This window comes from Magallana gigas, chromosome 8, assembly GCF_963853765.1.
Source record: "Magallana gigas chromosome 8, xbMagGiga1.1, whole genome shotgun sequence".
Classification (NCBI taxonomy): Eukaryota; Metazoa; Mollusca; class Bivalvia; order Ostreida; family Ostreidae; genus Magallana; species Magallana gigas.
In genome coordinates, this window is record NC_088860.1 from 36,024,593 (window position 1) to 36,052,034 (window position 27,442).

General features: G+C 33.7%; 1 protein-coding gene across 5 annotated transcripts in view; it reads right to left on the bottom strand.

Moving 5' to 3' along the window:
• The window catches only part of LOC117689995 (serine/threonine-protein phosphatase 6 regulatory ankyrin repeat subunit B-like), a 568,848-nt gene that overhangs the window by 95,294 nt on the left and 446,112 nt on the right, over positions 1–27,442 (bottom strand). For 4 of the 5 annotated variants that reach the window (XM_066068488.1, XM_066068487.1, XM_066068489.1 and 1 more), the window contains 5 exons: positions 13,482–14,089; positions 13,178–13,219; positions 12,872–12,913; positions 12,571–12,612; positions 3,515–3,559 (listed from right to left, as the gene is read on the bottom strand). The exons of the other annotated variant lie outside the window; for it this stretch is intronic. In XM_066068488.1, coding sequence (XP_065924560.1) covers positions 3,515–3,559; positions 12,571–12,612; positions 12,872–12,913; positions 13,178–13,219; positions 13,482–14,058 — 748 coding nt within the window. In that variant the 5' untranslated portion in view covers positions 14,059–14,089. The remainder of the gene's footprint in view (positions 1–3,514; positions 3,560–12,570; positions 12,613–12,871; positions 12,914–13,177; positions 13,220–13,481; positions 14,090–27,442) is intronic. 5 annotated transcript variants of the gene reach the window in all.

Below are 27,442 nucleotides of genomic sequence, written 5' to 3' on the forward strand. Positions count from 1 at the left end.
ACAAATTTGTGATCAGAAAAGCTCACTTGAACTTTTGGCTCAGGTGGGCTAAAAAGAGAGTTGAAAATGCGTTAATAAAACTATTTCCATAACCGTACCCTTTACGCCACTCTCTCTCTCTAAATCATCTCTTCATTAGACTTTTCTGATGTAGATCAGATTAAAGGGGCATGGTCACGATTTTGGTCAAATTCTATTTTTATGTTGTTACTATTTACAATGCTTTAGAAATGCATTTCTAATGATCAAATAAAATTTGAGAGTCACTTGTAGAGTTATAAGAAAGATACAGGACTCACAATTCTTTGTAATGTAAACAAGGCTCGTGCCCTGTTTTTGTTTACATAGGTTCAATATTCAAGTAGAAAAAATCCTCTTCCAGCTTACTTGTCTTTTTTATTTATTTTAAGCATAGATAAACAGTTCTTAACGTTTAATACATTCGTTTTAGGTTTAAAACTGAAAATTTTACTTCAACGTTCAAAATGTAAACAAACACTTTGTTTACATTACAAAGAATTTCAAGCTCTGTAACTCGCTTATAACTCTACAAATGACACTCAAATTTCGGTTGCCTATTAAAAATGCCTTTCTGAAGCATTGTAAATATTAAAATCGGAAAAATAATTTTTGACCAAAATCGTGACCATGCCCCTTTAAGAGAATGCCTTTCTCCTGGGTTGGGTTTTTTAGCTCCACCCACATCCAATATTCTTTTAAAATGGTTTTAAATGGTTTAATGGTACATGTATGTATGTGGCATGTTTTATCTTTTTTCGACATATTTTAGTCACAGTTTGAAACACGATGTTGTTTGTCAGGTGCCCCCCCCCCCCCAAAAAAAAAAGGTAACAATTTTCTTGTGTGTGAGTTCGCCGCTACGAATACTCTACGTATTTTAAAGAAAGAATGCAGTTTGCAGTAATTGATTTTCGTTTTAGATACACATTTCCTTATTTTACTCTGAGTTAAAAATGGTCAATGTATTTACTCTTCAGTAGCTCACTCCACGTGCAAATCAAAAGGTTTGCGCGTTAAAAGACATCGCTGGTGCGCTGTCCTAAGTATATTCTTAATCGTCGTGTGTTCTATAAAAACATCTTTTTTGTACATCAAGAGTCTTTGTACAATGTAAAACCATAAAATATGAATCCGCCCCATTCACTAAAATCTACATGTATGTATGGCAAAAGCGCAGGTCTTTGCAATTAGCCTAAATAAAACGCTTTTGCAAACATTAAACTTTTTTTAATATTATACAATATTAAGTTTATATATATATACGGTATATATATATATATATATATATATATATATATATATATATATATATATATATATATATATATATATATATATATATATATATATATATATATATATATATATATATAACACCCATCAATCACAATAATACCAGGTTTAAAGAGTCTTAATTATCAAGCTTACTCTACATTATTAAAATCATCAGCTTTTTAAGAGATATATAGGAAAATAGTATTTAAATAATTGGATATGTGAGTGTTTGAACTTTTTTAAACCAAAGAAATCCGATTAAAAGTATGTCCTACAAGTATCGTAGTACACGTTTACATTACGGGTATATAAATTTTGGTTTTATGTGGATTTTGTTCTTAACGTTAGACAACTATTCAAAAAGTGACTTTTCTAAAACATTCATGCATATAGCCACAGATATTGAAAAGAGGTTCCATTCGTGTGTTGAATGCATCGCCTAGTGGTATTTTCTTTGATTTTGCGGTAGCAGGATCGATTACATTAAGCAACTTTTAAATTACATGTATCTCATCTGCTGTTCTTTAACGACATGCCTAATTGTGAGAAGGAGCACACGGCAAATGCGACCGGTCAACAGGGGATGCTTACTTTTCCTAGGCACCTGGTCCCACCTCTATCATCGTATATCGCTTTATGAATTTTTCAGATGATTGACAGTTTGTTATTGTCATTTTTCATTTTGTACAGTTCTGGGAATGAGAATAAAGATCTCTATATTAACCTACATTCATTGCATTTCGCTGGAACTAATAACGATTTAGAATATCAACTGATTTTACACACATAGTTCTATATGTTATTTTTTTTAGATGCAGATTTTCAAAATGTATGACAAATCAGTGGTTACAGCCACCATTATAAAATCAGTACCCAGGTTTCGACAATTATACTGCGACAGATACCTGTATCTTTTTTTGGATTAAAAGGTACTTTCCGTTTAAACACGGGCATAGGCAAAATAATGGGAAAATGGTCTGAATTTATGCCAGATTCGAGATATAGATAACGCCATTAAGAAAATAATACTTTTCAATTTAAAAAATTTAGTAAGATACAGTGTTTATAATATATAAAACAAGAAATTCCTCTACCGATTTGCCGGTGCAAAAGCTGAAAATCGGGTCGATTAAGAATTATATCCTTAAACATATGAAAACGGTCCCTTTTTTATACAATGAATAAAGGAAAATCTACTATTCTACCACGCTTGTGAAAATTTTAAAAACAGTAGAGTGAATAAATATTGTACATTCCGATTAATGTTGATAGATCAAACAGCTTTTTAATTGTAATGATTGACGCATTATCGATAATTATTTTCACCCTGTAACGGTGATTTTTGCTCTGGTTTGTGACCTTATCTTTTTAATGAATACAAACAAATAGAATGAGTGGACGGTGGATCATAAGACGATACATGTATATATATAAAGAAATTTAGCAGATCAGACTCCCTTACATATTACGTGACTTTTTTTATCGTCAAATTCTCATCAGTTGAGGGAAAACCTAGCGATCAGAAATGAAATTCGTTGATAAACAATTTACAAATAGGCCTTGGGTATTTTTATAAATTAAAGTAGATGGAATAAAGTCACATCAAACTCGCTTACCGCGAAATCGAAGTCACCTGCCACGCGTTGCACAGACGAGTACATTGGGTTAAGAAACTTCATATCAGTTAAACAACATCATTTTATAACATGGAAGACCAACTGGACCTTTGCATTCATCTTAAAAGTAACATATGAGGTACATTTTTCCTCGTACAAATAGATAAATGTTGACAAAGTGTATTGACCAGATGAAAAAGAAAAAAATATTTTAAAAACTTTCAAATGTGTGGCGTGCCTAAAATTTTACGGAGATTGAATGTAAACAGTGTACCCTACCGAAAATAATGATGTAAATAATATCTTCCATTTTTTGGGTAAGAAAGTGATTCAATAAGAGTACATATATCAAAGATTAAGGAGCTATTAATCACATTAATAGTTTTAAGAATAAATCCCTGACAATTTCAAAGCCCGAATTTAAAATGCAATTCACTTTTAAATTGCAATTTGCTAACTGTGTTCAAAAAACCGATTGTTAAATATTAATGCATATGATCTTCTAAATGTGTCCCTTTTAAAATATTGATTTTCAAAATGTTATCAAATATACATAATATTAATATATACATAAGAAATGTTTTTTTTTAAAATAACTATACCTTGAGTAGATATTTTGTATGACTTTTTCATCTCTACTACATCCTCTGCAAGAATAAAGATTAAATCTTTCAATGTATGGAATTATTTTTGATTTGTTAATATGTTTGCGTAATTAAAATTGTGTTTGCCAGTCATATGAATACGCTACCTCTATATATTCAATTCTTTGATCATCAAAGACCCCAATACCTTTTGCAAGAACGTGAGTCATGGTTCATTGTGACGTTTTAAACCAAAACATGAAATGTTTCTACATGTATTACACGTTTATTTAATCTTATTACCCATTTGTTAAACTCACTTGTCTGTTACCCTTCATATTTGTAAGACCACTCTGCAACTCTCCAAACTCCTTTGTAGTAATGAAGATAACATCTTTAAACATATAAAATTATTTTGGATCCTGTTTGAAATTGACATTGAGCCCTCCTTGGGGCCTAGGTATTAGTGTAGAGTCATTATTTTACCAGTTTACAATCTATCCTTTCTAGGAATGCTTGCATTCTAGTAACTATGTATTGTAGTTCTTGAGAATAAGATTTTGAAACATTTTGCTGTATATTTGAATGTAAAATTTTGAACCCATTATGGTGCTTCAAGTATAAGTTTGGGGGTGACAATTTTAACAATTTATATTCATTTTGATATTAGGGTGACTGCACAGTAATATCATAAATGTACCTTTGTAGTACTTGAGAAGAAGATTTGTAAAACTCATATTATATATATATATATATTATATATTATATATATAAGTTAAACTTTTTTGGGCCCCATTATTATTCTGAGTGTCACAAATTTAAAAATTTTAAATTTACATTATAGGATGATGCTTGCATAGTAATTCCACTAATTGAAGCACTGTGGTTCTTGAGAAAAGGAGTTTTAAACATTTCCTAATGTTTTCATTTGTCTAATTTTACAATGTAAACCCCATCTTTTGGTCCCGGTTTTAGTTTTGGGGCCCCAATTTTAACAATTTGGAATTTGCACTGTATATTCAATCTTTGGTATAAATATTGGTATTTCTGGTGCCGTTGTTCTTGAGAAGAAGATTTGTAAAGACATGCACCCTATTTAAACTAAATCGCAATTCATCCTTTTTAAAACACGTTTTGCCATTTATTTTTATTATTTAAAATCTAGCTCTTTCATATAAGGATGTTGTGAAGCAAGATTTGTTAATATTGGCTTAGTGGTTTTAGAGAAGAAACCAAACATGTGAAGGTTTCAGACGGACAACGGGTGATCGGAAAAGCTAACTTGAATCTTCGCTTCGGGTGAGCTAATGATTTAAAATCTACACTGTCTGATGATGCTTGCATAAAAATATCTCAAATTTAAGCATTGTTGTTCTCAACAAGAACATTTTAAAACAGTTTTCTGTATATTTTTATGCTCAATTTTTAACTTCTCTTTGGGCCTTTTATTGGTCCGGGAGTTACGGTTTTAACTATTCAGAATCTACACCCTCTGATGATTCTTTCATATAATATCACAAATTGTAGCATTGTAGTTCTTCAGGAGAAGATTTTAAAACATTTTCCTTACATATTTATATGATTTGATTTGAAACCTTTTGCGACCAAAGAATTGGGATCCCGATGTTAACAATAAGAACTAGATGCTGTCATTAGACAGTATTACCCGCACCGTGTGTTTGCCCCTAAATAACACTGTTTTGTACCAGTTTATTTAAAAATGAAGGCTATATGCAAGCACCGGTAATACAATTAAAATTCATAATTTTCACAACTGAAGGATGAGATCCCTTCCCATATGATAATACACATCGTGACATGAGCAGCACTTTATGTGCAATTTGGGGTAGAACTGTTTGCAGTGAATTTTCAGGTAATCAATAATCTTAACATTTTATGTCATAGAAAGTATAATGGTCTACATAATTATCACAAACAAAATTAAAAATTAAATGATGCCCCCTCCCCGTTGCGGTTGCCGGTTTTAGATTTGCTTCTGTGTGCCTACATGAACATCATCATGTGCACAGATTTAGAGAAGGGGTGGGGGTGAAGGGTCCAGACCCCCCCCCCTCCCCATGAAAATTCATTTATATCAATTGTAAAATTACCAAAAATACACCTTTGACCCCAATACTCTTACAGACATGTAAATGCTCAAACCCATTGCGCTTCAATGTTAGGTAACATTATTTGGGGGGTAAATATTTAATAAATATTTAATATACTTTATTGTTTATCTCAATAGAAAGTATACATGTACATCACAATATGCAGGTGTCCTGCACCACCTTAAAGCTGTTATTTACCTAATAAAATAGTGCAAGTGGATTTGAAGAATAGGTCATAAAAATACATGCATGTTACATGTACAAATGAATGATCTTTGTCTGAAGTTACGTACACAACACAGGTCTGCATGTCTCATAAGCAGGTACTAGTTTTACCCAGCTCTTCGATTAGATGGGTTCACGTGTATATATACATGGGTGTTGCTAAAACGCGGAACGGAAAACGGAACGGTAGGGAAAACGGAAAATCTTATCTAATGTTATTTACCGCATAGATTTGTTAATCATGCTAAAACGATATACTTTATGTACCTTTTTAATTTTTTTGAAAGATAAGCAATATTAGATTATTAATTCAAGAATATTTATTTCCTCAAAATTTACAGTACATGCATTGACCACTATATTCTGTCCCAAAATATCCTCGATTCACTTTTTGCTGTATATTTATATATACCTCAGGGTTCAAGCAATTCTCTTTTAGAAGCATTAAACATTCTCATTATTCTTTCTTTAAAACGTCCTCTCTAGCTTATCAACTGGTATAAATACACGGCTAAAAATAAAGAAGTCTACAGGGTTTTGCATTTCAACAGACCCGGATGATAGTGTTGAAAAATTGTGCAAGGTCTTCTGAGTGACTTCCAAATGGAGAAAAGATGTCAACATTTTCCATTATAAATCGTCCAAATGTGCTGCATGAATATTTTGGGATCGACAGACTATAGTCCCAATATATAATCGGAAAATCAAACCAGGCAACGTCTAGAGCTCTCTATTCGGATCATATGTATATATCTGCTGGAATAAACAACTGCTTAGTAATGCAAACGTAAACAAAATTGCATTGCTAAAAATACTAGTTTCACAAATTACCGGGTATTTTAATGTTTACTGTATTTTAATTTTTAATGTCGTCAGTCCTACGGTTTTTTTCCTTCCATCTCAATGATACTGTACGTATCGTCTGTATGATAAAAGATCGTCTAGAACACAGAAAATTCAATTTTGATGTAAGTATATACATGTACATCATATTTGAAATATAAAAATACTCAAAACACTCATAAAACGCTTTCACTAACCGCGTACGTTACGCTGATATGCCAGCAATACCATATAAGAAAAATAAGATGAAAAATTAAAGCTAATATGCTCGTTTAATCATGTTAATGTTTCACAATTCGTATACATTTGATTTTTCCGTTTCCGTACTCAACTAAAGCTGAATGAATACAATGCTATAATTGATAGACATTCATATGAATATTAATAAGATACCAACATGTTGATAATCATTCATTAGATATAAATAAAAGATACAAAGTAAATCGTTTCTGGCCAGTCTATATACCCTTTTTTAAGCGATAAACGTGATGATATTTTCCATTCCGTTCCGCTTTCCGTTCCGTTTCCGCGTTTTAGCAACACCCATACATACATGTCGGTGTTTTCCGTATGCAGAAAAGGAATAGTTAAGATCAGCTAAAGGAATTCATTATTGTGTTTTAATTGGATTATCATTATGATGTTGACCAATTTAGGTAAGCATAATACATGTAGTAGCAGTAGCACAATATAATGAGATGCCAGCATACATAAATAAGTTCTTCTTTCACTTTCTAAATGTGATCTCCCTTTGACAGCATACTTTATCATCATCTTTTAATATTTAAATAAGCTTATCATCGTTACCTATCCTATCGCAGTTGTAAAGTTTCTGTCATTTTAGTTGAAAAAGTTATTTTTTTCATTTGTCAGACTGCATGCACTATTGAGTTGACCTGCTTTGTTTAGGAGACTTTACAATTGCACTGCTTTGTTTAGGAGACTTTACAATTGCCCCAAATAGGCGAATACACATGGAAGTGATGCATATAACATTTTGTTTATAAATCTTAAAAATTGAATTAAGCAATTTCCAAAATCTGAATGTTTTTCACGAGAGAAAAAGCAATCAAGAAATGATTTAAAATTTGCAACTGTACACATGTAAGAATGTATTAAGAAGACTGGGGGGGGGGGGGGGGGGTGAATGTGGAGTATAACATTTATAATTTGAATCATTTATTGTTATTAATTTTAACTTGTCAATGAATACTACTTATTGATCCCAAGGTAGAAATATGACCTCTGATCATATCTCAATAGATCATTTGTCAATTATGCAAGGTGTAATATATTTTTTTTTAAGAATAACATTTTTTACCAGTTTATAAAAGTTTTTAGACACCCAAATTATATTTTAATTTTAATAGATCATTCGACAAGGGAGGGGGGGGGGGGAGAGAACAGTTTATATTTGAGTTTGTTTGGGAGTGGGGGTTCCAAGTCATATATTTGACAATTTTTTAATGTAATTTAAAATAAGACTAAGCCATACTACAGTCATGAACATGAATAGTATAGAACAAAACACAAACTAATACATGTACATGTATATATACATAGGAAGTATTACAAAACAGATGATTGATCTATATCTGGGTTCTTAAATTGAATCATATATCATGAACATATTATATTATTGTTTCTTTGTTCAAGGCATTTAAGATGGTCTGTAGGTCATGATCCCAAGTGCTCTTCCTGAAATTATTAAATATCATAAAAACCATTCAGATCCCCACCTTAATGCAAAGATATTATTCCTCCTTAGGTCATGCAGGCGCATCAGATCATTATGGCATGTAAGTCATGACCCTAAGGGGTCATCCTGACCCCCTTAGAATCAGAAATTGTCAATTATCTTTAAATTATTGATGTTTGATGATCCTATCTCTATTTAATCTTTTTTATTAAGTCTCCCGAATGAAATTTGGAGACTTATTGTTTTTGTACGGTTCTTAATACGGTACATGTATTATTATTCTTCATCTTCTTTCCTGCTCTGAACTTGTTTCTCAGAGATGGCTGAACAGAATTGTACAAAACTCTAGGATATGATAGGCCTGGATATCTAGTTGTGCACCCTGGTTTGATTTTTCTCATTTTGGGTTAGACAACCACTTTTCGGGGGAGGGGGGGGGGGGGTGTCAAAAGGGTGTGGGGTCTAACATTGAACCTTGTAGGAAGAATCGTAGACTCTACTGTAAATGGTAACTTGAAAATGGACAAAGATAATAATATAGGGTTTTCATAATCATATATTGACTGTTACTGGCAATATATAGGGTTTATTAGATCTGACCCCTGGGGTCATCCCCACCCCCCAGGAATTTGAAATTACCATATATCTAAGAAACTGTTATAATCATGACCCCTAAACCATATATATTCTTGTTCCTTGTGTCAAGGGGCATCAAACGGTATGTAGGTCATGGGCCCCGGGGTTGGTAATGACCCCCCTTGAACAGAAATTGCACGAATATCTCAAAAACGGTTGAGATGCCCACCCCTTAACCATATATATTCTTGATCCTTAAAGGGCATCAAAAGGTATGTACCGGTAGTTAATGGGCCTCAGGGTCAAATTTAATTTTTCAAAACCGTAATGCACATCTATGGAACAGTTCCTATCATATCCCAAGATATGATGTGTCTATCCATTAAATCATAAAAGGAGTTCTAGGATCTTTGTTTTTTTGAAGTGATAAACGTTAATTTTCTGCTACTTTTTGACTCCCTGGATGAAATTTAAATTTTGAAAACCTTACTGCACATCTATAGAACAGTCCCTATCATATCCCAAGATATGATTGTCTATCCATTAAATCATAAGAGGAGCTCTTGGATCGATGTTTGTTTTTTTTAGTGATAAACGTCAATTTTCTTCTACTATTTGACTCCCTGGATGAAATTTAAATTTTTAAAACCTTATTGCACATCTATATGACAGCCCCAATTATATCCCAAGAGATGACGTAGCTACTCCAAAAGTTGTAAGAGGAGTTCTGGGAACCATATTTTTTTGCCAAAAAACGTCATTTTTTGTTGCCCACTGATCCCCTTAATAAAAAAAAAATTCTGGAACCTGATCACGCCTCAATATGACACCGCCAATCATATTCTAGAAGATCATTTGGCTACTGCCAAAAAAAATGACGTTTTTGAAACCAGTTTTTTAAAAAAAAACGTCATTTTTTAGCCATTAAATGACCCCCAGGACAAAATTAAAAATTCCGAAACCTTATTGCGCATCTATAGGATACCCTAAAACATATTCCAAAAGATGATTTGTCTACTGTTGAAAATGTAGGAGGAGTTCGAGGAAGAAGGTTTTTTGTGAAAAAACGTCATTTTTTACCAATTATTTGACCCCCAGGACTAACAGAGAATTTTTGAAACCTTTTTACAAAACAACATGATACCCCAAATCAAACTCCAAGAGTTCAGTTTGCTGGTTTATAAGATGTAAGAGCAGTTTGAGAAAGTAAAACGTGACAGACGGACGGACGGACGGACAGACGGACGGACGGACAGAACAGGGTAACAACAATATACCCGAACTTTCTTTAGAAAGTGCGGGTATAATAAAAAATATTTGAGGATATTTGCATAGTAAGATCACAAATTGTATCATTGTTGTTCTCAAGAAGAAGGTTTTAATCATTTTTTATATATATTTTTATGCTAAAATTGAACCCTTCTTTGGGCTCCAGTATTGGTATTTAGACTTTTCACCATATATACAAGCTATGGTACACATATTGGCATTACTGGTGCAGTAGTTCTTAGGACAAGTTTTAAACATTTTCCTATATATTTATATGTTTAACTTTCAACTCCTCCTTAGGCCCCAAAATTGGTCCTGGGATCGCGATTTTAAGAACTTGGAATCTACACTGTCTAAGAATGCTGTCACGATTATATCACAAATTGTAGCATCGTATTTCTTCAGGAGAAGATTTTAAAACATTTTCCTTACATATTTAAATGATTAAATTTGAAACCTTTTGGGACCCAAGAATTGGTTCGGGGATCCCAATTTTAACAAAATGAATCAACACTATACGCATGTATTTGTAGTTCTCGGGAAGAAGGTATTAAAACTTTTTCTCTATATTTTTATGTTAAACTTTGAACCCCTCCTCAGGCCCAAGAGATGGTCTGGGGTGATGGTTAAAAGTATTTAGAATCTACATTATCTGATATTGCTTGCATAGTAATATCACAAATTGTGGCATTTTAATTCTTAAGGTCAAGATCTAGTAAATAATTCCAGACTGTCTTTTTGGTGCTAGAACCATTATGACGTCACAATTGACTTGATGAATCTTTTCCCGTATTTTACGGCTTTAAAGGAATTATGTAGATAATACAACAATATTTTGACATTCTATATTTAAACACGGGAACATTAATCCCGGTACCTATATTCAATCTGACATCATTTTAAAGAGGAGATCGAGAGCTTGATTAATACCGTTTTAGGAGAGACTGTAGGCATTCTAGATATATTTCATTAGTCAAAAATGGACAAAACTCCGAGATTTGTTACTTTTATCCTTTATATTTCATAGAAAATAGTTGTTTAAAACATGATTTTTACCAAAATTTTAAGCCCCGGTACACCCTATGAAACAAAGATATTGTTATGAAGCATCATTTAAAGAGCTTATATCTTGAATATCATAAACCTGTAGGCACCTCTTATTTACTAGATCTTGACCTTAAGAACATTTTTAAATATTTACCCAATATATCCATATGTTAGACTTTGAACCTCTCCGGGGGCCCCAGTATTAGTCTGGGGAAATGGCTTTAACAATTTAGATTGTTATATTCGGTAGTATATTCTCACTATATAACTCTATATAGACGAATAGTCAATAAATGTAATATTAGCTTGTCCGAAAAATATTGACCGGCTAGGAATAATATCTAGAGAACATTCCCTCTATTTCAAATAATCGCCTCTGATTTTAGGATTCGTAAACTATGACGTAAATAACAGTTCGCGACTCCAAAAACAAGGTGACGTCATAATAGACAGTCAGTCAAGGCAAGTAAACAACGGACACGCAATGCGACCGTTTGCTATCAAAATGGATGTAAGGATTTGCGAATTAGTGTGAAGTAAAATCAGGTAGAACATCTGTATGATAATTCTTACGGTCGGCGGAATATCACCAGTGACCGTTTGATACTGAGGATATTTTGGAAATGAACTTTGCACAAAATTGAATTCGTGAATTCTTTGTTGAGCTGAGAAAATTACGACGACTTATTTTCAATTACTTTATTAAATTTTGGTTTGTTTCTTCATATAACAAAACAAATGTTGACTGTGTTTTCGGGCAACATTGATTATATTAGCCCCCTTGGGACAAAAAAATAGTGACCTCCGCTTTGCGTCGGGCAATATTTCGTTCCTCGGGGGCTAATATAATCAATGTTGCCCTCAACCCCAGTCAATATTTGGATAATGTTCACTATAAATACAAGTTATGATGTAAGATTGGCATTATTGATGGAGTGGTTCTTCAGAAGAAAATATTTTAGACACCCATCCTCGTTTCACTGTTTCAGAACTATCTCCCTTTTAAATGGGTCTTTAATTTTAACAATTTGGAATCCAGGTTCCATAAGAATACTTTGTACTAAGTTTGGTTAAATTTGGGGTAGAGGTTAAAGAGGAGAAGCAAAAAATGTGAAAAGTTTACAGACAGACGGTCGGACGACGGACAAAAAGCAATCAGAAAACATGAGTTGAACCTTCAGTTCAGGTGAGCTAGAAAGGTGGGTCATGTTTCAATGTGAAGCTAATTAATCTAAAGATGCAATGTTTCTATTATATATTAATTTAATTCAATTATCCGTTTGTTCAACAAACTTGTCTACTACCTTTCAGATTTGTAACATCAGTCTGTAACTCTCCAAAACCCTCTGTAAGAATGAAGAAACAATGTTTATATGTATAAAATTACTTTGGATCCTTTTTGATACATTTGCGTGATAAAAACTGTTTGTCTTTACATAAATATGAAGCTTCACTTTATTTAATTTTTTATTATTTCAGACCCATATACCTTTTGAAAAAAGGTGAGTCATGGTTTATTGAGTTGTTAGTAAATAAAACCATGCGATGTTTCTATTTCATATATTTAATTTTATTATCCATTTGATAAACCAACTTAGCTGTTACCTCTCATGTATATAACATCAGCCTGTAACTCTCCAAAACTCTCTGTAAGAATAAAGATAAAGTGTTTACATGTATAAACGTATTTTAAATCCCTTTTAATACATTTAGGCAATAAAAACTCTTTGTCATTTACATAAACATGTATTTTTTTATTTTTTTTTATTATTACAGACCTACATACCTTTTGAAAAAAGTGAGTCATGGTTTAATGAGCTGTTACATGTAACTAACGAAAACAGGCAATGTTTCTATTTCATATATTAAATTAATTTTATTATCCATCTGTTAAACCAACTTGTCTGTTACCTTTTATGTTTGCAACATTAGTCTGTAACTCTCCAAAACCTTCTATAAGAATGAAGAGAAAGTCTTTAAATGTATAAAATCATTTAAAATCCTTTTTGATACAATTGCATAATAGAAACTGTTTGTCATTTACAAAAAAATTCAGCTTCACTTTTTTTCAATCCTTTTTTATCACAGATCCAAACACCTTTTGCAAAAATATTTTTAATGTGAGTCATGGTTTATTTAGATGTTATAAAAAAAACAATGTTTCTATTATATATCTATTTAATTTTATTATCAATTTGTTAAACCAACTTGTTACCTTTCAGATTTGCAATATCAGTCAACAGTGTATCTATGTAGAGCTCTATCGATTCAGGGTCCATAACACAAGTTTTTAATTTGATCAGAGTGTCCTGGTACTTAGTTCCAGTCCCCAGATAACATTCCAACTCTTTTACAATTTGAGAAATATGTTTCCACTTTCGTTCAAAATCTGAGTCTGAGAGAGAAAAGTCCGTAGCATGTCCATACCATTCGTTTCTTGAAATACGAACTCGTTCTATGTTTGCTGACACACTGTTATCAGTATTTTCTGGATCGTTCCCCCATTTGTTTTTGTGTGGAGAAATTGAACAAACGTTACGTAAGAGGAAATAGAGCAACGTAATGTCAAAGTCGGAGTATATTTTGCTATAGACGAGCTGTTTTTGTTTTTCGCTGATAGAAGGTTTTCTTTTTTCACGTATGTAATCTTTAACTTTCCTTTCCAAGTCAGGCGGAGATATCTCTTTTGCGAGAACTTCGCGCAGTAAATCAATGCAGGGACCCAGTAACGCCCGGGCAATTCGGGCTAAATGTGTAGTCCCCCGATTCGATTTATATTTTGATAAAGACATCCTTTCTCGGATATAGTATCAACAAGATTTTCTACAAAAAAATATAAAATAAGAATGTAGAAAGGTTTTCTTTAATATCAGATAACACTCTTACAATGTAGAATGTAAAGACGTTGAAAGTGTTAAAAGCGAACGTGACCGCCGCTGTGAAAAGCTGGCGAGCAAAGCGAAGGGAATAAGAGCGAGCAAATCCACAGATATATAAAAATATTGACTGTATCCTTATAAAGTAAATGGCTGACCTAATACTTAGAACTTAGAGTTCAATAAGGGCTCTTGACGTGTATTTTAATTAGTATTGCACAAGTGTTGGTTAGAACCAAGAGTCAGAATTATATCACGCCTCCTTAACTTTGCATTTTTCACAGAAACGTTAGAAAAGCTAATATATTATAGACCTACATAAGTATAAATAAAAATCATTATATAAAATGCGATAGTGTCATCACGATTCATTGCTATTTTCAATACATTCACCACGATTCAATAAAAGGTAACATAAATTCTTGGAAGTATTTGGTAGCCATACTTTTTTAATCGTTCATCGACTGCTCCCAAGGTATATAAAGCGGTCTTGGAAGTTAAGGTTGTTTAATTGCTTTCCGGGTGCAAAGATTTACAAATGTATGAACTCTATTTGTAGTAAAATGAAAAACACAGGATGAATCTCTGCCATTCAGTCAACTGAATGATAACTGAATGGTCTGGAAAGGTGACTGAATGGCACACATATGCCATTCAGTCACATTTCAGTTACCATTCAGTCACCTTTCAATTGACTGAATGGCAGCGATTCATCCTGTGAAACGTGAGGCCCTAGGGCCGCATCACTCATCCAAGTAACATTGACCATCTTACTTTAATCAAAGCAGCTTTAAAATATCAAATACAAATACTAAAGGCCAGTCGCGGGTGTTTGATTTTGCACCTGCTGTGCTGGATACTTTGCATTTGATTAAAGATGTGTAAAAAAAAAAAAAAAAAAAAAGTACACATCTCTTTTCGGTGATAGTCGATTGTTATTGTCCACCTCCTTTTTCCATTAATCGTCGACTATTTTGACATTTAACTTAGTATAAATTGTTCAATTTCGATGTCGACGTCATCATGGTATACAAAAAGCAAGCGCATTGTGACAGAAAATGTTATGATATACGTACATGTATACAGATACGGGGCGGATGATTGACAATAATCATTCATCACATGATATTTTTATTTTTTGTTTGATATTTTCTATAGATGTAAGTATATTATAAAATCAAAGTACTGCGAGTACTGATAAGCGGAAGCATGATTGTAATTAAAATTACCAAGCAAAATTAAGGTTCTATAGGACACCTGTCGATATTGATCTGAATGAAATTCATTATAACTAAAATACTCTTACCGGTTGAGTAATTTCAAATTTTTCAAAACACTTGTCCCAAAAATATATTTTAAATATTTTTGGAAAGGTAAAAGTTATAAAAGCCTTACAAGGATTCAAACTCTCGACTAACAGATTCGTAAATAACGCTCTAATGCGGCAAGTGCTCTATACTGTTAGATAAGAATTTCGGGAAAGTAAACGCATTTGATCGGAGGTCAAACATGAAAGTGTTTTATATCACCTTAACTGCATAATAAAAAGGCACTGTAAGTCGTTTTCAACTTCATCAGATGCAACCGTAAAAGTTGATGTTGGTAAATGATTGTTTACTAAATTTCTTAATGTGACAAGTGGACTTCGTGTGTAAAAAGAAGTAAAGGATATTTACAGAGGCGATAAAATTAAACCTGCGTTTTCCCCAAATTCAATCGTATGTCTTTACTCGTACATGTACCTGAAGATTTATTGAAGTCATTATCATAATGACTTTAAAAAATCTTCAGTTACGTGTAAAATTTAAATCCAATAAACCTTCTAAGTCTAATGACTTTCAAGCAAAATGATCAAAGGAATATATAACTATTAGTTGTTTTTTAGAGATATTTTGATATAATTACATCCACCAAGTATAATTCCCTATATTTCTAGTAGAAATTGATTGCATTCATGGCTTTGTATAACCTGACATGAGTAAAATACAAACGCGCCGTTCATCGATTGGTCGAAATCTTTATCAGCCTAAGAAATATCACGGACTGCCCGAAATAATCATGATGATATTAGACTCAAGCTCCAATAGAAGACGATTTGGCTGTTTCTTTTATCTAACAAACGGATGAATATAAACAATAGTTTAAATGATTTTATTTATTTCTTACTTTTAAAGATCAATTTATTAAGTTGATAAAAGAGAGATTTAAATATAAACAGTATTATGTTATCTTTAGTGATTCATGGATGTTATAAAGGTAGCAATCATTGCAGAAAAAATTACATAACCAGCTATATAACACACACGGGTTAATATGTATTTTCGACAATGACGCCACTTTCATATCCTGCATGAATCATCAAAGAGGCAATCGGTTTTCGGAACGCAGTTCGCTATTCGCAATTCAAAAGTGAACTGCGTTCTAGAACGCAGTTTGCAATTCAAAATCTATAATTAATATTTCGGGCCTTAAACTTTTATGGTCATCTGCTAGTAGTATACGACTGCCATTGAGAATATATAGTAAAGTGGTCAACTCTAGTTTATGAGATTCGGGTTTTTTCGCAATTGAAAAGTGAACTGCGTTCTAGAACGCAATTTGCAATTCAAAATTTATAATTCATATTTGGGGCCTGAAATTTTCAGGGTCATCTTCTGGTGGTATACCATTACCACCCTGTAAATATAGTGAAGTGGTCATCTCTACATTTTGAGATTCAGACTTATATGCAATTTAAAAGTGAACTGCGTTCTGAAATGCAGTTTGCAATTAAAAATTCATATTTTGAATTTTACGCCTGAAATTTTCAATGTCATCTACTAATGGTATACCATTACCACTATGAAATATAGTGAAGTGGTCAGCTCTAATTATTGAGATTCGGGTCTCTGAACACTATTCATTATAATGGGGTTTTAAACATTGGGCTTGGAATCATCGATGTTTTTTTTTACAGAGTTTTTTCAGAGGGTTCACGTCAAAAGATGACTGAGGGAATAGAATTCCCAATTTTCCTTCCGTGTTTTTGCGGGTATTTGCTCGCTTTAGGGACTGATATATAAAATGAGATGAATTATTAACAAAAATATGTTTATCTTTATTCAAATAAGCTCTCTGAATACGACGTTTATCACGCGTGCTTATTATATCTTATGAACCTAACTCCGTCATCCACGTGCCCTATGATATGGCAGGGAATGAAGACACATTAGCAATTTAGTTAAAACCCCATTTGTATCTAGGCCAAGTTAAAATAAGTAAAAATGGTGCATACAAATTAAATTGCATTTAACTTCATCGAAACGATATGATCGCCAGAATAAAAAATGGGCTCATGTAACAACAATCACAATGGCCTTTTCAGAATGTATGTATGCCGTTTGATTTATGTCCTTACATATTTCAAATATTTTATATCATTGATTAATATATTAATTATTATATTATTTATTTATTACATTTTTAGAAATGTAGCATATTCTAAATAGCGATATACCGGAGATATCTATACCCTGTATAAGGCAAAAATATCGGCTAAGCGATTTGACGTTATCATCAAGAGTAGTGCATAAAGGCTATTGTAGACTGAAAAAAATGTATTAATTACCTTTATCAAAAATAAGCACTAAAAATAACCAACAACACGAACAATAAAGTAAAATATTGTCAAATTTTCGGGACAACCCATTCCTTCTTCAGGACAACGAAAAAAAACTACATAAGAAAGAAGAAAACATCTACAAAACTAGCACTAAACTACAAACTAAATAATATATAAAAAATAGATAATGTATAAACACCGGATCAAAACGTGGCAGCTACATCTTTGTATTTAAGACTTCAAGCCCGAGAAAGAAAAATCTCGTCCGACGCAGCGGACGGTCTGTGAAGAAGTGCTGAAAGAAAACGCGAACGAATTAACTTGCTAATTGGGGGTTGCTGTTAATTTAGTTGTACTAGTAAGATAATTCGTAGTGAAAGTTTGTAGTTTCTTCCGAAAATTCTCAAACCTGGAATGCCAGGACGTCCCATAGTAATTGCCATTGGACATCCTACTGAAAAAATTTCAGAATTCATCGACCTTCATCTCCGTCCACATGTTGAAAATTTACCGTCATATCTTAATGATACAACAAATTATCTTAACAAAACGCCATCTTCAAATCTTCGAGATAATACTATTCTCGTGACGATGGATGTTACATCCCTTTTCACCAACATTCCGCATGACGAAGGTATTGCAGCCTGTAAAGAGGTATGGGACGCTAGAGAGGTTCAGATCCCTTCAACTGAATCTCTCACCAAGCTCCTAGAGCATGTTCTAAAATTCAATAATTGTATGTTCAATGGAGAACACTACCTTTAAGTCAGTGGCACTGCAATGGGCACCAAAATGGCACCATCTTATGCCAATATATTCATGGGTAATCTAGAGCGCAACCTACTAACACAGTCACCCTTCAAACCTCTTAGTTGGTTGCGCTTCATAGACGACATCGAAATGAAGTGGGTTGACAGCAGAAACAACCTCGATGATTTTATTACCTTTGTCAATTCTTTCCATCATTCTATCAAATTTACGACTGAAATTTCAATAATCATCGTTCCACCATCAAAACTAAGAAAATTAAAGAACCCGTCGGGGAACATTTTAACTTAGATAATCACAAATGGGAGGACATGATGGTTTTGGTCATTGATCACAACCCTAACTAGACAGATGCGGAGAGAAAAAAAATAAAGAAAAATTTTGGATGCATAGACTGAAGTCATTCCGCCCTGACGGCATCAACAAATTAAGTGACTTCACCAAAATGAACATCAACCTGACAATTTTAGGCCCTAAATATGAATTATAGATTTTGAATTGCGAACTGCGTTCTAGAAGGCAATTTACTTTTCAAATGCGAATACTGTAAAGTTCTTATATTACACGAGTACTTAATTCCGCTATCCCGCTGGTTTGTATTAAATCGCGAAAATATAAAATCGCGAATGTTTCTCCTTTTTTTCTTACAATTTTTAACTCTCAGAAAATAATAAGATGACCCTAAAAATTTTTAGCTCCAAATATGAATTCTAAATTTTGAATTGCGGACTGAAACGCAGTTCACTTTCCAATTGCAAATAAGACCGAATTTCAAAAAGTTGAGATGATTACTTCACCATATTTTCAGAGATGTAATAGTATACCACTAGTCAATGACCCTGAACATTTCAGGCCCCAAATATGAATTCTGAACTTTGATGTGGTTTGCGAAGATTGGTATGCATTAAATACGATCAACAATTTAATAACAGGACAACATTCCTCAAAAGTAATCACACCTTAACTTTTAGCAAATCATAAGCCCACAGCCCAAAATCGAGTCCGGTCTGTCGCATTGTAACTTTGGCACGTTGCTTTATTTTACTAATGCACTCTCTACTCCCAGGGGTTAAAACTAATGGGTACCTGGCAAATGCAACCTCGGTTCTGGTTATATGGCTTGTGTGCTTAATTGACGATGATATTGATTGTACAAATGTTGTCTGCATGTTTCATTATAATTTGTATACGTACTACAATGCATAATTACACCTACTTTAAGATAGATATAATTAATAGATAGATAGATAGATAGATAGATAGATAGATAGATAGATAGATAGATAGATAGATAGATAGATAGATAGATAGATAGATTGATAGATGAACATAACTGTATACATATTTTTTTTACTATAACGGTTTTGATATACATTACATAGTCTTAATAGATGAATAGTCTGTTTATTTGAAATATTTTGAAATCATAGTTCATGCATGCATACATGAACACATGACTTCTTATATATAGCAGCTCCGCTACCGGTTAAACGGGTTGCTCACTTTTCACATCATTTAAAATATATGCAATAATATTCGGCAACATTTGATATTTTCATCGCATTCATCAAACTATTAGATCTGAGATTCGGATGCGATAATTCTATACCCAAGCGATAGATACTTCATTATGCAACCCATTCTCTCACCAAGAGTCGTGCTTCGAAAGCTTCGCAAGAGTGAATGCAACCTCATTGATAATGTTGATCTTCCAGACGTCAGAAATAACATTTCACTGTTGTGTATCACAAGTAGCAAATATTTGCGTTCATAAATATAACAAAATATACATGTAAGTATTTGATAATCGTGTCTTATAACGTTAACTTTAGAAACATCTAATAGACCTTATTTTCTTTATTTTGAGCCTGCACAAAATCCGCCGCTGGGGTTCTTATGACCCTCCCCCCTAATTACCACCTGTTGTTTTAATTAGCAACTATCTGAAATGTGTTAGATTATTGCGCGGAGCAAATAATTCTATCATTCTAATCTTCCTTTTTCAAATAGAACTTTACAAATCGTTGTTCTTGTTGGCACAAACCTTGTGTATAACTTTGTCTTTTGTATATGTGTGCATTTGCGCTTTGCCACTGTACAAAATATTATATTTTGTGACGTTTGTGCATTTGCACTTACCCCCTGCACAATGAGCTTATTTATGGGCTGTCACGTATTGTTGTTTTGTTTGATTTGTTATGAGGCAGCCCATTGGTAGCCGAAAGTCACTGCGTCCAGTAACGCCAAACCATAATATATTTAGTCCAGACCAATCTCTCTCAATTAATTATGAGGTATCTTGGAAAAGTGAAACAATTGTCAGAATCGAGATCATTCATCCCATTCTGTTTACTGGAGTTGAGTATTAAGCGCTTCTGGATATCATTCCCCCCTTTCGATCCTCATCGATCGCGTGGGTTGTGATAGTATATAATTAGCTACAACGGAGGTTGTTAGTCATTTGCAGTCCGAAGCTGAGGGAGTTCACTTCGTAATAGGTGAGGACAAACCTCGGTATTTAGATAAGTCTTATGTGCCTAAATAAGGCTTTCGAGACTTGATTTGTTATTACATTAGCTTGTGATAGCTGTCAGGGTTGATTAAAAGCGCGCGCGCTCCATAGTAGAGTGGGATACTGTAAACATTATTGATTAAAATATTTGATTGAGGAATTTATAGTTTATTTACATATTTCTTAAATTGCTCAGACAGAGCAGCCGATTACATGAACCAAGAAACGTGGCAGCGTCGGGATTCGGCAAGAAATAAAATATGTACTACTCATTTTAAATAAGTATTTACAATGAAGGAAATAGTAGATTAAGAAATTTTATTCTTGGAGAGCAATTGCGAGCGATTGCGCAAGGAGATAGAGAGATACTCTGCATCGTTAGATAGACAAGAGCAAGCGCGCGATTCTTGCATAGCGACTTTGGTTGGTGCGACCGGGGACCAGAGTCATGCAACTAATGATACAGTGGTACTGCAGGGAAATGAGCAAATTGAAAACCTTGTTGAAAGAGGGTCCAATGAACATATTACAGTGTGCCCAGCGAGAGTGCAGCACAGACAAGGTAGAAGTGAAACAGAACTTGCTGTATATTTACAGCTTAAGGAGTGATGAACACCCAGTTATAGGAAGCGCACAGCGGAGAGCGCGATCGCCGTTGATGGCAAATGTTTCTGCTTTATTAGGGAATGCGCTAAATAATAGAGATATTTCCATAACAGCGCACAGACGCATAGCCTGGGAGCTGGAACCAGAAATTTAATGAATGAAAATCTACTAGAAGAGGAATTTGACCACGGTAATAGAGGTTCAATGTGTAACATCAAACCAGCGCGACAACTGCTGAAAATAATTTTTGGCTTGACTACAAGTCCCATTTTAATGCATGCGCTACCCTAATAAATTGGTCGGGAAAAGAAAAAGGCCTGTATTTAGCTGTATCACTAAGAGGGACAGCTCATGGCATACTAGGGAATGTTTCAAAAGAAACAATGCAGCATTATGACTTGTTGGTAAAAGCTCTTGAAGAACGATTTGCGCCACCCAATCAGACCGAACGTTACCGGGTGCAGTTAAAAGAGAGAAAACAAAGAGCTTCTGAGACCCTGTCCAAACTAGAACAGGCCATCCGTAGATTGACATGCCTTGCTTATCCTACAGCACCAGCGGAAATAAGGGAGACGCTAGGTAAAAACACATTCATTGATGCACTAGAAAATTCGAATATGCGCTTGCGCATGAAACAGAATAGGCCTGAATACTTAAATGATGCAATCCGGCTTGCAGTAGAACTACATGCATTCTATAGAACAGAAAGAAGTGATTTGCGGATGGTTGAGGGTAAAGTACGCGAGTGCGATCAAACCGCACACTCAACAGAGCTTATTGAAGCAAGTTAGATAACTTGGAGAAACAGGTCCAAGATCAGAATTTTCGGAGGAGACGAACATTACAGTTGCCAGTCAGAAACACAGATGACGGGGGTAACTTTCTATTATTGCAAGGAAAAGGGACACATTCACAGAAATTGTCCGAAACTTAAAAATTAAGAAACAAATAGAAAACGTAATGCATCAGCGAAGAAAGGTGGCAATGCGCGGCGGATTCGTAGTGAGCGCAGGTGGAAGCAGCGCCAAGCCCGATGACTTATTGGTGGAAGCATTATGATTAACAAATCTGGTATTTTTTTGAAGCTGAGATAAATGGAGTACGGTCAAAAATGTTGATCGATACAGGTGCGCCATTGACGTTTATCTTAAAAAAGGTGCATGATACATGTATAATTACAGACTCCCGGCACTAGAGGAGAGTGGAAAGAAAGGTTGCCTTTTATGACTTATTTGCCCCTGCCCAAGAGGTCCTTGAGTGGTATAGTCATTAACTTTCTACTTATATTCCTCTTATTCTAGAGATGCTTCAGAGGAGAAAAAAGGAGCAATTGGTCATGTAGTTTTCAAGAAGAAATTTTTAAAAACCTGTTAACGAACGACGCACGACGATGGACGTAAACCAATTTTAATAGGTCTCTTAACTGAGGGATTTACAAGGCCTAAAATCACTGCAATCATTGTAAAATTAACGATTCTGAACGATTTGCCATTCTCAAACGTTATTAAAAATATTAAAGAGCAATGCAAAAAAAGTTAACCGAGACATGAACTTGGTTGACCCAGTACGTGATCAAGTTTTCTTTGAAGCCATTCAGGCTTCACCTGATTTGATTTCGTGACCAATGAAGTTCATTTCCCGGTGAACATTTTAAATTGCTGTTTAATTTTTTTATTCATGTTTTTGATTTTCTACAAAATACATGTATATGTCCACTATATATACATAAAGGCAAAATTGTTGGTCTGTAGTAAAGTCTTTCTGTACATTTTTGCGATACCAGAATGCAGTTCCTGTGTTTAATTGTCAAAAAAAAAAATAAATAAAGACAATGTTAATAGAAAATTTGAGGAAACAACTGTCCCCTCTTGACACTCCCTCCTTTAAATATGTTATCTACCTGTTCTTTTTTTCTATGATTATCAAAACTTTGAAGTGTAATACTAATCAATATGGAACATCACAGGCTCCTGACGTTATATATTTTTCTCATAATAAGAATAAATAATCAGTTCAACCAAAACGGTACATTACACCTGTCATTATTAAAAATCACCCCTCGATCTGCATCTACTGCCTTAGATATGCCACAAAAGGCTAAAGGGAAAATATATGACGTCGGATGCCTGTGTGGTACAATTGTACTGTATATAACTTTTTATCTTGGAATCTACAGATGAAAACTACAGAAAAAAAAACGCGTACATGAACATGTACACTGTAGTTGCATAGATAAGCATTGATTTTTATAAATTACCCATTGAAAATTAAAAGCAAGAGTAAAAATATGCATTAGAGTTTGCAAATAATAATTTGATTATGATGCGCAACATTAACCGTGGAATGAAAGAGCTATTAAAGAGTTATTATAATGACATAATGTATCCTGCATGTAAATATTATTATCGTGCGTGTAGACTTAATTGTATTGTATGTAAATAATATAATTTTCTTGCATAATGACATATTTTTTCTTGCGTGAAGGGGACGGAATTTGTCACCATAAATATCGCTTATATGTGACTTCAAATATGATAGAAACTACTTATTTATATTGTCATGTAACTTTTTTTGGTTGTCAAGCGAAAAAAAAATATGTAAACATGCAACTTGTATAAGTTGACATGCAACTTATATGTATTTAGGTTTCATTTATGTCAACATACGACTTAATTGGGTTGAAATACACCTTATTTATGTTGCCATGGGTATATATCTCTAATTTTACAATCACTAGGACAACAAATATGCGTTTTTATGGAAAATTGTAGAAAAGTTCCTATAATTGCAGCGTGTATATGCATTTATTGTAAAATTTTAAATGAGAATACTTAACACATTCAGAAAAGATGATCTGCAATTTTGAAAGTAAGTGTCAAAACTGAATTATCATATAATTTGGGGGAAGAATTGAAATTGGTCCATGTTCACCATTCCCTAAACTGGGAAATTCCCTCCTTTTAGTTTTACTGTCATTTTCGGAGTTTTTCAATACATACCGCATTTTGCCAGAAAGCTAATCAGTCTGACCTACATGTATGACTAACAATTAAACTCGAGAGAGCCGAATGTATCACTATCATCTTCTTTCTGTAGCAGCACTTCTCATTTGAAGAGCGGCACATTTTATGCAAAAGCCTAAAATATCAATGTTTAGATTTTTTATTGTGCTCGGATTTAATACTTATTACGATATCTTTGCGTACTGTATGTTTTCATAAGCAATCAAAATTGGGCTTCACCAGATTATCACTGCTCATTCTTTTGTCAATTTTGTTACTTTCCTGAATGGAAAAAAATACGATGCCTTATATCTCACACTTCATGCTTACTAGATACATAAAAAGAATAGAGGTATACAGTTAAAAAATTTAATGTTTTTTTGTGCGGTTCTGAAAGATAAGTAATAGTTGCAGAAAATTAGCCATAACCCGCTCAAACACTCACTTGATAACATGTCTCCTCTGATATTTGCGAAAAACGCAAACGTTTACTGAGACCCTAGGCCAGTAATTCTTTTAAAAAATTTGAGGAAGCAATCCTGTTTGGCTTACGATTTTAGGATTTCATTAATATAATTTTAATCTATTTTTCCTACTTATATAAATTTATATTATATCATATACATGTATCATAGATATTATATTTATAATATAACTCTTCGGATGTTTTTAACAGCTCTTCGAGTTCCTTTGGTTTGTTATGAAACACATACCGGTGGCCTTAACCCTTGTCTCTTTAAAACGTTTTCTCCGTTGCATTTTCTTTTAACATAGGAACATATAGATTAAATGTTTATAAACCTTCATCTCAGAAACCAATCAACCAGGAAATGTGGATCATCAGGTAGTGTATTTCCAAAGATTATTTTTTAAAAATCTTTTTCAGATACCAATCAGCCAGGAAAGCTGAAACTTGTGTGGAAGCAGGCAGTGTAGATTCAAAGTTGTGAAAATCATGACTAGTGGGGTAGCATGGGTTCACAGGGGGACACATTTTTAACAGAAAAATATAGAGATAAATATTTCAAAATATTATTCTAACAAGAGGCCCAGGGGCCACATCGCTCACCGGAGCAACACTTGCCTTAATTCTGATTAAATTAGCATTACAGTATCAAAATATCTTGACAACTAAGTACAGTAGATCTTGCTAAAAAAATTGAAAATCTGCCAATTTTTATCCACCTCTTATTTTTTGGTAAATACCAAGCCCTTTTTGTTGTTGTACCTGTAAGAAAATTTTTCTCTATTCCTATGCCCCCTCCATTTCGAGGCCCGATTTTTCTCTAGGGAATCATGGTTTCATCAAACTTAAATCTACATAACCTGTGCTTTCACACTAAGTACTGAGGTTTGGACCGAAAACTTCCCCAGAATATTTTTAGAGATTTTCTCTATAAATTCCTAAGTAAAAATTCAAACCGCCATCACGGCCGTGCCAAACCACTAGGGACTATGATTTTGCAAACTTGAATTTACACTATCTGAGGATGCCTCTACACAAGGTTAAGCTTTTTTGGCCAAATAGTCTTTAAAAACATGATTTTTAAAGATTTTCTCTATATATCTATGTAAAAATTCATCCCCAATTGTGGCCTCACCCTACCCCTGGACTATTATTTAAACAAACTTGAATCTATATGATCTGGGGATGCTTTCCTGGCCTAATAGTTTTGAGAAGAAGATTTTTAAAGGTTTTCTCTCTATATAAAAATTTATGCCCCATTGTGGCCCTGCCTTACCCCCAGGGACTATGATTTTGCAAACTTGAATTTACACTATCTGAGGATGCCTCTACACAAGGTTAAGCTTTTCTGGCCAAATAGTCTTTAAAAACATGATTTTTAAAGATTTTCTCTATATATCTATGTAAAAATTCATCCCCAATTGTGGCCTCACCCTACCCCTGGACTATTATTTAAACAAACTTGAATCTATATGATCTAGGGATGCTTTCCTGGCCTAATAGTTTTGAGAAGAAGATTTTTAAAGGTTTTCTCTCTATATAAAAATTTATGCCCCATTGTGGCCCTGCCTTACCCCCAGGGACTATGATTTGAACAAACCTGAATCTACACTATCTGAGGATGCTTCCACTCAAATTTAAGCTTTCCTGGCCTTATAGTTTTTGAGAAGAAGATTTTAAAGATTTTCTCTATATATTCCTATGTAAAATTTGATCCCCCCATTGTGGCCCCACCCTACCCCCAGGGACTATAATTTGAACAAACTTGAATCTACACTACCTGAGGATGATTCCATGTTTATTTGAGCTTTCCTGGCTTAATAGTTTTTGAAAAGAAGATTGTTTAAAGATGTTCTATATATATTTCTTTGTAAAACTTGATCTCCCAAATGTGGCCCCATCCTACCCCCAGGGATCATGATTTGAACAAACTTGAATCTACACTATTAGAGGATGCTTCCATTTTAATTTGAGCTTTTCTGGCCTACTAGTTTTTGAGAAAAAGATTTTTAAAGATTTTCTCTTTATATACCTATGTAAAACCTGATCCCCCAATTGTGGCCCCACCCTACCCCCGGGGACCATGAATTGAACAAACTTGAATCTACACTTCCTTAGGATGCTTGCATTTTTATTTGAGCTTTTCTGGCCTGATAGTTTTTGATAAGAAGATTTTTGAAAAAAAACAACAAATTTCTAATAATTCTCAATTATCTCCCCTTTAAAAAGGGCGTGACCCTTCATTTAAACAAACTTGAATCTCCTTCACCAAGTGGTGCTTTGTGCCAAATTTGGTTGAAATCTGCCCAGCGGTTCTTGAGAAGAAGATGAAAATGTGAAAAGTT